The sequence below is a fragment of the Eutrigla gurnardus genome (assembly GCF_963514095.1).
Source record: "Eutrigla gurnardus genome assembly, chromosome: 11".
In the NCBI taxonomy this organism is placed as follows: domain Eukaryota; kingdom Metazoa; phylum Chordata; class Actinopteri; order Perciformes; family Triglidae; genus Eutrigla; species Eutrigla gurnardus.
In genome coordinates this window covers 28,613,620-28,625,693 of record NC_139925.1, presented here as the reverse complement: position 1 = coordinate 28,625,693, position 12,074 = coordinate 28,613,620, and the positions used below count along the sequence as shown (strand labels likewise).

Genomic DNA, 12,074 nt, shown 5'->3' with positions numbered 1-12,074 from the left:
GAGCTCTTTAGATTTTTTGCTGAAATGTTTAATGAAATTTCTGTGTTGAAATAGATGCTTACATTTACTGTTTAATATGTGAAATCTAATTAAAACCATTAGCCTTAGTGTACTTATTTGTGCAATATTCTTATGCTTAATTTTCAGTAGCAGCCTGTGTGATTACACCTATATGAAGATGATCATTTCTTCATTCAGCTACTTTGTGAACCACAGGAGTTGAACCTCTGTCACCTTAGGCAGCGTTGCTAACCGTTACACCAGTGTCACGCTGTGGAAAATAAAGCTTTATCACCTTTAGATCAATCGACTGTTTCATTCAGTTATACGCGTTAAGCCAGGCCGTAAATGTCTGTCACGCCAACTATCTCTACTTTGCTGCAGTTACGTTGGTCCACTTTCTAAGGATGAGCTTGTTTTCTACATAAACACTAACTAATACTGTCTCCCGGTTGCCATGGTGAATCGTAGTAACGGAGCTCCATTGATGATGGCTTTATAGAGTCTGCAGGCACGCGCGTAACTCAGAGTTTACATACTCAGAGTTGATGAACTCATGATTATCCTGGCCAAAATAAATATGATTGACAATATCCCCATAATCATCAACATATTAAAATTCTTAAAATGGCAGCCAAACATACTCAAATAATCTTATCTCATATTTGGTCAAGAAACACTTTTTTATTGCATCACAGATAGAACACGTTTTTTCAGCGAATTCAAAAATAATGTAACAATAACATTTTAAATCTGTTCTTTCTGATAATTCCTGAAAGCCAATTGTTTTAATCAGGCTCTAATTTCTCACTTCTCTACCATGACAATGAGCTAGACATCGTTTTCAATTGAACTTTGAAATGATTATCCTGATCATTATTGATCATGATCTGATAAATACAATCCTACATCGTCCCATTCCCACCTATGACCAACACACCATTACAAACACTAGAACCACAATAATATCTCCATGAGCCAAAAAACATAGTAAATCATTTCATGCATCATTAATTACTGAGCAACATTAGATTGGATGAAGGCGAAACATAACGTTGTCATTAGGTACAAATCTAAGGTACTTGTACTTTACTATATTATTTTATACTTCTCCTCCACTACATCTCAGAGGTAAATATTGTATTTTTTACTCCTTTGTGTACTTAATATATTCAGATAATTAAAACAACATATAATCAACAAATATATGAGAATGTAGTATTATAGATCAAACAACCAGCAGTATACAAAGTAATTTCCAGTTGCATTGTAGTGTAGAACCCAGTAGCAGTTTAATAGTACACATATTCGTACTGGAAAAGTTCGGTACAGGGCTTCCGGTGCGCTACATTCACCAAACGAACTGCTGCCAAATGCAAAACATTCTGCTTGTTTCCGTGGTTCCCACATATTCATGTTAAATTGGTTTAGTCTCCAGTTTGGGAAGAAATACAACAACGGAGAAAGACAAGTGGATACAATTTTGAACTGAAATGCGACTTTAAAACCAAGGTGCCGGGATTTTTGTGTACACCCCTAGACTCAGTGGTTTTTAGTTTGACCTATACCTACTAGTACTTAAAGTTAGGATATCTCCACCGTGGCTGCACACTTCAGTTTTACGTTATTGTTGTTTTGAACTCTGTTGTTAATATTATATTTAAACCAGGGAGTTTGTGTTAAAAATATGAATGAAGGTTATAGACCCAACATAAAGAGCAGAGAGTACCTTTAGATTGAAAGTTCTCCTTCGGGTTTCCTGCCTCCTCATCAGACTTCAGGCTCTGCAGAGAAAACATGGAGGTCAATGACGGCGGGTAACTCACATTGTGTGTGTGTGTGTGTGTGTGTGTGTGTGCGTGTGTTTACCACTGGTTAAACTACTCTGAACAAAAAGCAGCAAGTGTTATGAAAGAATATGTGAAGTGTGGACAAGAGGACGCTGGTAGAAAATTCTATGTTGTGAGCATGTGTGTGTGTGTGTGTGTGTGTAGTAATGTCAACAGACCACCAGTGATCTGAAGGAATTCCTGGGTGCTCATAAGTTCTGCTGGACTGAACATAATGTGTGTGTGTGTGTGTGTGTGTGTGTGTGTGTGTGTGTGTGTGTGTGTGTGTGTGTGTGTGTGTGTGTGTGTGTGTGTGGACGCCCGGTTGTCACGCTGAAGAGCTTTGCATGTAAAACCTCTGTCGGGACATTTGTGGGAAACGGAGGCTGTGACTTTTTCACTCACACCAGAATGTATCCCAAGCCAAATCCACTAAAAGGAACAGTTCACCCGAAAAAAACAGAAATGGTGTGTAGTCCCGAGGCTCTCTATGGTTCCACAGAAATGTTCCTATTAAGTGGTGTTAATAAGAGTGGAGCGCCTGAAGAATGACAGCATCTGAGTGTAAACAGACTTTTTTAAAAAGACAGGTTATAAAATGTTCTGAAAACTCTGTGCAGCTTCGTCCAAGTGTCTGGGAGGGTTGGGCCTAACAACATTCCATACCCAGTTTCACCACTAAGTGCCTCACTTTGCTCAGCAGACGCTCCATAATAAGACTAAGGCTAATTTTGCACCTGTGGTTGGGTTCATCTGGTCCGGATCCAATGATTAAGTGAAGTTTGAAGTTGTATTTTACCTCTGGTTCCTGTTCACACTGACTTTTATAAATGAACCAATAAGGATAAACACAGCGTAATACAGACTGACATCATCGTCCTGCATCATCAGGACCCAAGTCAGATTGTGATGCATGGATGTTAAATAGGTGGAGAATGTGATTTTTTATTTCAGCAATAAGACCACTTCCTAAACAAATTTAATGATCAGCAGGATTCATTATTGGTGGAAATGCTTTCAAGCATTTCCAACCTATGTTATTCGAATCTTTATTATTCTTCTTCCGTGCGTTTTTTGGCCGCCTCTAACTTCTGCATACTTTCAGCTACAAAAACCATTCAGCTATCAAAATGTTCAGCTTTTTCGGCTCTTTCCGGGACATCTTCAACATTTTTTCAGCCTTTCATACTTTTTAATATATTCAGCCTTTTCCATATTTTTTTTTCAATGCATTCCTATGGAGATCAGCCTAAAAACCTCTTTAACATCATCCTCTTTGAACTCCTGACTAGTTTCACATACTTCCACCTACTGACTCCATTTAGACTTTGAACTATAAAACTCTTACTCAGTTTTTTGATATATTTTACAGTTTTTATATAATCACAGTTTATGTTTTATGTTTTTTTCAAACCTCATCAGAGTTTATAATGGGTGTGTATTGCGCGTGCTAGAGTGGGTGACATCATCGTCAGAGTGGCAGAGCAGCCCAAAACACTTCAGATTTTTTTTCTTTCCAAACTCCTCCTGGCCACAATTTACACACTACACACGTGATATTTACCAGTTTTGTAGACAAACTTGTCCTGTCTCTCACAATGTGCTCAAAAACTCTGTGACATTTACAGAATTTGAACTAGCAACCTCTAAGCGCGGCCACGTCGGTTTTTCTCCCAATAGACTGCAATACAAATTGAGAAACAGATTTCTACAGAAATCTGAAACCAGGGTCATTTCTAACTCGCCCTAGCGTCCACATTTCTGACACTAGGAAAAAATAAAAGTGATCAGTGTCTTTAGCAGAGTCTTGTGGCGCTAACGGTGCGATCATTTTGGCGATAGGAGTCTCGGTGTGAGCGTGGCAAGCTTTTGTTCGGACCCTCCTTGACAGGAGCAGTCAGTGGGATTTGTAGTTTTTTTTGTCAAACATCTTCTGCTCAGGCATACTTTCACCTAGAAACTCCATTTAAACTTTAAAATGTATACACAAGTCTGTCTATCTCTCTCTGTCTCACTCTCTGTCTGTCTGACTACTACTACTACTACTTCTACTACTAGCCTACTACTGATACTACGTGCCCTACTTGTACTTGTACTAGTACTACAACTGCTTCTACTACTAGCCTACTAGTGATACTACGTCCACTGCTCGTACTTGTACTAGTACTACTTCTACTACTAGCCTACTACTGATACTACTTCTAATACTTCTACTACTAGCCTACTACTGATACTACCTCCACTACTTGTAGTAGTACTAGTACTACTACTACTTCTTCTACTACTGATACTACGTCCACTACTTGAACTTGTACTAGGACTACTACTACTAGTACTTCTACTTCTACTACTAATACTTGTACTAATATTACTAGTACTAGTAGTACTTCTACTTCTACTACTACTAATACTACTAATACTTGTACTAATATTACTAGAACTACTACTAGTACTACTGCTACTACTACTGATACTACTCCTACTACTTCTATTAGTACCCTACTAATACTACAAACAAAAAGAACATTCAAATATTAAAATGTTCAGCTCTTTAAGGACATTTCAACTTGTCTTCAACATTTTTTTGCCTTTCATATTCTTTTCAAATATTCAGGTTTTTCATATTTGTTCAGCTATTTAGCTTATTTCATACGTTTGCAAATATTAAGCTTTCTTAATATTATTTTCAAATATTTAGCTTTTTTCATAATTTTGCACATATTCAGCTTTTTCAAACTTTTCAAATATTCAGCTTTATCAATATTCTTTTCAGCTATTCAGCTTCTTCAACTTTTCACATATTCAGCTTTTTTAATATTCTCTTCAGCTATTCAGCTTTTTCAAACTTTTCACATATTCAGCTTTATTAATATTCTCATCAGCTATTCAGCTTTTTCAAACTTCAAATATTCAGCTTTATTAATATTCTCTGCAAGAGAAAAGAACAGAGGGAAGATTCCAACAGATCTTTGACAGTGCAACAGAGTTGGTCACTTCACTAAACATCAGCCCAATTGAAATGCCTCGTATCCGCAGGCCACCGAAACGCCTAGCTGGTGAAGCTGCAGCACATGCCACAGCATGTGGTCTTGCTGTTCACTTTTCATTTAGGCTACATAAAATAAATAATTTCAAATAAAATATAAAAAAATAAAATGTAATACTTGACTACTTACACTGAATTATGGACATGTTATCAAATTTCTCCCCACCTGTGATGCTAGTTTGACCTGCCCACCACTGGGTGGTGCTATGTAAATGAGGTCTGTTTACCATATATTTCAAAAATAAGTTGACTAACAAGGTGAAACACAGAATTGGGTGATAATGTTTTGTTACATACTTAACAACCAGTCAAACCAAAAAAGGGAACAGTAAACTTAAAAGTAGCAATATAAAACTAGAAGAACTACTAGAAAACACAGTGAACTGAAAGAGTTAGTTTGATTAAAAATACTTGTGTCGCCCCCACCTCTGAAATCAAAATTTCGTCCTTGCTTCAGTGTATCAGTAATGGAGGCAAATGCAGCGTAGCGGTCTGTGTCTCCCGGTGCCTTGGGATAGTATCTTACATTTGTTTACAATCACGCAAGGTTGAGGCAAGATGGCGTACTAAGCAGTCACATCCGTCTGAGCTCCTAAACAAAGTCCCGATGTAATAGTTTTTGAGGTCATATATTCCACTTTCCCGAACAGTTGCAGCCCGAACATGAAAAAAAAAAAACACAGCACGAAACCTTCGGCAGCGGAAAGCCTCCCGTTTACAACCCATATGAACAATGAGCACGACCATTCAACGCAGATGGAGACAGCTAACGCTAGCAGCAACCAACAGGACAGAATGTCAACAACCCCTGCAAATACTGCAAAAACATCACACACAGGGAAGAAACCGAAAGGTACGCCTCAGGAAAACAACTCCAACACATCCACTGACACCATACTGAAAGCTATCGACTCTCTTGGAAAACATGTCGACAACCACATTGAGGAAGTTAGCAAACAGATGCAGCAACACAGCACAATGCTAGCTGCTATCGCTAAATTATTGCAGCTTAACTCAGAGGAACTGAAAGAGTGTACAACGAGAATAAAACACCTGGAAAAACAGATTGAATCACTCACAAAAGATTATGATGACATTAAAGGTCGCTTATTGAATCAAGAAAGATACAAAAGGCGATGGTGCCGTCGCATCAAAGGCAAAAAGGAGAAAATGAATGAAAATATCAGAGCAGAAGTGGTGGAGCTTCATGGTAGAATTGCTCTGGACCTAAAGACAAAGATGGACGAAGTGGTCGACGTTGTCCACAGAGGTGGGCGAGCGACAGAGAACAAGCATCGACAAATCATCATTTTGTTTGTGAGCAGACAGTGAGAGATGACATCTGGAGACAGACGAGGGCTTCTCCTGTGTGTAAAGGCAGGAACACACCGGCCCAACCGTTGGACGTCTGAAGTGCTTGGAGAGGCTCGGACGAGGTCGGGAACACATATGTTTGGTGTGTACAGCTGCGTCGGAAGCTTTCGGAGCCGCGCGGACGTTGTCTGATCAGACTGAGCATACGAAGTCTGAGGAGGTGGGCTGTTGGACGTCTGAGCCATTGGATACTCTGATTGGCGGTGTGCTAGCGAATCAGAGTATCCAATGGCGGTGTGTGGGGCGGAAGTGACGATGGTAAACTCCGTCTTACTCATTCCCTACTGAGACGACGTCTTCGTAAAATAATGAGCCCGAGAGCACACAACGCGAGTGTCACCCTAGCCAGAGTCATCTTTCCAGAAATGCCAAGTATTTAGTCCACAAAGGTCTTCTCGAGTCGAACGAATACTGAACCAAGACTGTGTGTGCATTGTTTTTATCTGCACTCCGTTCCGTCATTTCCTGTTTTGGAGTACTGGCACGAGACTAGCGCCACCCGCTGTTAAGGAGGCTTATTGCATCTCGCGCAAGCGCAGAACGTACACGCTGCTGTGTCATCGGAAGCACGTCGAAGCGTTGTGTACAATGCAACTTTTCTGCCGAACGGGTCAGATGAGAGGCAACAGAGTGGGCGGAGAGTGGTCGGATAAGGCAGTTGGACGTCTGGGCGGTGTGTGGGGGCCTTAAAGAAGAAGGGATCTGCTTTGCTGAAGACCTGACCCCAGAGGACAAGAGGTCCAGACAGGCAATGTGGCCAAAAATTTACCAAATTGGCTAGGAAGGAAGGCAAGGCTGGGTTCATAGAAGGCAAGGGCATTATGGCTGAGACTCCGGGTATGGGCTGATATCTGAATGTGAAATGGATACGTCAGTTGAAAACTGACATTTCTTTTTTTTCTTTTAATACAAGGGGACTTAAAGACTCGGTTAAGCGCAAAGCTGTTTTTCTGTTCTGCAAGGGGCAGCAAGCAAATTGCATCTTTCTCCAGGAAACTCATTCTGATGAGTCTGTTGTTAAGTTTTGGTCAGAACAATGGGGAGATAAAATCCTCTTCAGTCACGGTACAAACAGTTCAGCTGGAGCTGTGAGGTCCAGAGCCAAGTGGATAGAAGAGGGAGAAAAAATACAGCCTATTTTTGCAATTTAGAAAAACGCAGACAAGAATATAACTCAGTTTGTAGTCTCATAATCAACGGAGAGGAATGCACAGATCCTTAATGCATTGCAAAGGATGTCTTTAATTTTTACAGTAACCTTTACAAATCCTCATACTCAGAACAAAATGTCACATTCGTCTTTGACAAAATTAATCTGATTCCAGTAATTGATGTTAACTTTAAAGAAATGTGTGATGAAGACTTAACCATGGAGGAATTTGATTGTGCTATTGAAAACATGTAATCTGACCGCTCACCTGGGCCAGATGGAATAACAACAAATTTCTATAAACATTTTTGGGAAGATATAAAACCCCTTATTGCTCCAAGCGTTAATTGAATGTATACATCAAAAAGAGCTCATGGAAACAATGAAACAAGGGGTAATAAAATTGATTCCAAAACCTGGAAAAAATAAGAAACTTCTAAGCAACCTTAGACCTATTACACTTTCAAACACAGACTACAAGATTTTTACAAAAGTCTTGGCAGCAAGATTAAAAACAGGCATCTCTGAGATAATTAGCCCAACACAATCAGGATCTCTTGAAGGAAGGTTGATTCATAATAATATTCGCTTGGTTCTGGATCTTATTGATTATAATCACCTAATTAAGTAAGATGGTTTTATGTTGTTTCGTGACTTCCAAACCTAATTAAGGTCGATGGTTTTATGTTGTTTCTGGACTTCCGCAAAGCATTCGATTCTATCGAACATGCTTTTATTGTTAACACATTTAAACACTTTGGGTTTGGTAACGCATTTCTTAACATGATTGCTATGTTACACACTGATATTGATAGTTGTGTTTCCCTCTCAGAAGGCACATGTTCCAGGTTCAGGGTTGAAAGAGGCATCAGGCAGGGTTGCAGCATTTTACCTTTTTTATTCATTGTAGCCACTGAATTACTAACTGTTATGAACTCAAACATTAAAGGTTGAGACATAAACAACCTAAAATTAATTATAAATAAGCTTGCTGACGATACCACAATCTTTCTTAAAAATAAAGAACAAATTACGCTGGCCTTGGATACAATAAAGCCTTTTTCTCAAGCCTTTGGTCTGCACCTGAATCTGGACAAATGTGAACTCATGAGGATCCATAGTTGTTCTGATTCTTCACTGTATGATATACCTGTCAAAAATGAGATCAAATATTTAGGAATTTGGATAACTAAATGTGCAGACGATAGTGAAAAAAAGAATATTCAAAATACTATTGATACATGCAAAAAAACATTAAACAATTGGCTCCAAAGGGATTCAAAGCTGTTAGGTAGGACAATGTTAACCAAGGTTGAATCATTATCCAGATTAATCTATCCAGCATATTCCCTAGCCATCCCACCGAGAATTATAAAATAAATTAATAGAACAAATCTCAATTTCATCTGGAAAAATAAACATCACTACATCAAAAATAGAGATGTGATAAAGAACTATGAGGATGGTGGTATAAAAGCAATTGACTTTGAAATTATGAATGGAATATTAAAGATCAAATGACTCTGATCCTTCTTAAGGAATGATGATGAGATATGGTTCTTGCTACCTTCTCTTGTTTTCAACAAAGTTGGAGGTATTGAGTTTCTATTAGTATGTGATTTTGAAATATCCAAACTGCTCATAAAACTTTCAAAAAACTTTTCACCAACAGGTTCTGTTAAATTGGAAAATGATGTTCAAACATTATTTCAGCCCCCATAATGTCCCATTGTGGAACAATAGGGTGATATTGAGTCGAGGGAAGTCTGTTTCTGGATGAAAAAACAAACTTGGTCTGTTTTACATATAATGGATGGAAATGGAACTGGACTTTAATGCTTAATATAGCACAACTTGCTCCAATGAGATCTTTAAGAAAGTCTCACAGAATATCCCAAAAGTTTTTGTCCAATCGATAAAGAATAATATTTTGAACATGCCAACTCCAAATTTACACAAAGTGAAGAGAGATGATCTGGACCTTGTAAACGGAAAATGTAATAATACATTTTTAAGGCAGTACTTACCTTACATCCAAGTAGAACAAAAAGGTCACTCACTCTCAATTTATGAAAAGTAGATTCAAATTTGTGGTAAATAACTGTTATATTTGTAATGTGAATTTGGAAACAACAGAGCACTTGTTTTATGAATGTGAGACTGTCCAAAATTTGTGGAAATCTCTCCACGACTTAATATCGTCCACTTCCAGAAACATTGACTTTTGGTCCTCTCAAAATATTCAAATAGGAGTAATCCTCAAAAAAGAAAAGATTAGTTTTTAGTGAATAATCTTATTATTACAAATATTACATACACAAATGTCGGTATGCCAAATCCCCCCCAGGGCCTGCTCTGAAGAATGAACTCTCCACGTTACAAAAAAACTCTGAAACAAATAATCGCCATGCAAATAAACTGTACACATTTATAGCTGAATTAGTAATTAGTATGAATTTACTTGCCTGTATGATTTTATTTATTTATTTGCTGTTTATTATTATTATTTTCATTTATTTATCTTTCTATTTTGCCCTTCTCATTCTTTCCTTCATTTTAAATATGCTGTATGTCTGTTTTAGAATTGTGATATATCTCATTGTTAGAATTCCTTCAATTTGATTCTTCATAGGAGGTGTGAATTACTTTGAAATGTGGAATGGTGATGTTTTATGTGAGTTTGTCATTAAATAAAGCATTATAAAAACGTTTCATACAGAGACAAACAAACTACACTCTTAGAAATACGGGTTCCAATAGGGTTCTTTTACAAGGGCTGAGGTTCTACCTGGAACCATTTGCTTCTGAAAAACCCTTTCCCGAAGAAAGGGTTTTTCAAGGGTTCTTGGTAACACTAATGGTTCCAGTAAGAACCATTTTGATCGAGAGAACCCTTTAAAACCCCTTTCCTGAATAAAAGGTTTTAAAAGGGTTCTTGGTAACGCTTAGGGTTCCAGTAAGAACTATTTTGATCCAGAGAACCGTTTTTGGAAGAAAGAGTTCTTCAGGGATTGTTGGAAGCATGGATCCTGTGTCACCAGGGACATACTTCCTGATAACACTTACCAATAATGGTGCAAAATGCAATTCCTTGTGACTACTTCAGGACAAACACTTCTCCTCCCAGAATTTTCAGATCTAAACGCACTACTCAGAAGCCGCGCACGTGTGTGTGTGTCACATCATTCATGGCCGAAATAAACAGTATAACTGCTTTGTACATGTTGTGAAGTCCCAGACACACCGGGAAACTAAACGGCGTCCTGTCCGATGCTCTACCTTTACCCAGAGGGGGATCGGTGAATCTCATAGAGCTGTATTCACAGCAGCGGTCACTATCAAAAACCACGTTGTGATTTAATTACAATTTACAGATAAAGAGTATGCTGAAGTAACGACGATTACTAAAAAGTCTTAAGCCATGGTTTGTTAAGTCTGTCCGTTAAGACAATGCGAAAATAACTTTAAAAATGCTTGTTTTGCTGTTAGGCTCGCTCAGAGCTAAGCTAGGCTAACACCGTAGCAGCTACGTAAACACTGAATGTAACGTCTTCTCGGCAGAAATACGACAGCAACCTTGTTGTTCCAGTAAGAACCATTTTGATCGAGAGAACCCTTTAAAACCCCTTTCCTGAATAAAGGGTTTTAAAAGGGTTCTTGGTAACGCTAAGGGTTCCAGTAAGAACTATTTTGATCCAGAGAACCGTTTTTGGAAGAAAGAGGTCTTCAGGGATTGTTGAAAGCATGGGTATAATATCCTGTGTCACCAGGGAATACTTCCTGATAACACTTACCAATAATGGTGCAAAATACAATTCCTTGTGACCACTGATACAAATACTTTGCATATCCATTTTTTTGTTTATTTGTTTTTTTCTTCTTCTCCAGATCCTGTTGATCAAACTGCAACATAATCTTGGGATTTGAACACCTGCCACCCAGTCTAAAGTCACTGGCAGTAGTGACTGAGCTAACCTGCTAGCTGGGTGGAGTCATCAGGTCCACCATACTAGTCTATCACCTTACACATTCTGATCAGAGATACAAATAATGGCAGTCCTGAAACTGAAATGTTCTGTTACCAATTTATTTTCACAACCATTAATTATAAGAAAGCAAGACCTTCATCAGCCAATCTTGTTGACCCAGGCAAAGATTAGCTGTGACTGGGATTTTAACCCCCACCCTCCAAATCTAAAGTCTGTACCATTACCCACTGAGCTATCCAGGAGAACTGGTAGAGCAGGGACTCCTCTGACTCGCCACACTCACTCGCACAGCCAGGTTGACAGCTCCTTCATGTCAGTGGTCAGACAGAGAGAGCTGATCATGTGTCTGTTTAAATCTGTCTGTATAATGTTAAGTCAAATTGTATTAAGGGATAACCCCTTGAGATGCATCATCTCGTCTTCCAGGGGGTCCTATACATCAAAACAATCAGACAATACAATACAATACAATACAATACAATACAGTCACATACACAACACAAAACATACACTTAAAGTGTACACAACAGCTCCCAAATCCCTCCCGCCCACCCCACCATACCCCATCAGCCCATAACCCCATCACAAAAAAAAAAACTAATAGCAACAGCAGGGGGTCTGAAACAAGGACATTAGTGAAGTCTTGAACAGATGGAAAGAAGTGACAGATCTAATAGATAGTGGTA

The 12,074-nt window shown here is 38.6% G+C and overlaps 1 protein-coding gene across 3 annotated transcripts in view; it reads right to left on the bottom strand.

Moving 5' to 3' along the window:
* Positions 1-12,074, bottom strand: part of ninl (ninein-like) — an 80,645-nt gene that overhangs the window by 41,321 nt on the left and 27,250 nt on the right. For all 3 annotated transcript variants that reach the window (XM_084021595.1, XM_084021594.1, XM_084021596.1), the window contains exon 5: positions 1,730-1,784. In XM_084021595.1, coding sequence (XP_083877721.1) covers positions 1,730-1,784 — 55 coding nt within the window. The remainder of the gene's footprint in view (positions 1-1,729; positions 1,785-12,074) is intronic.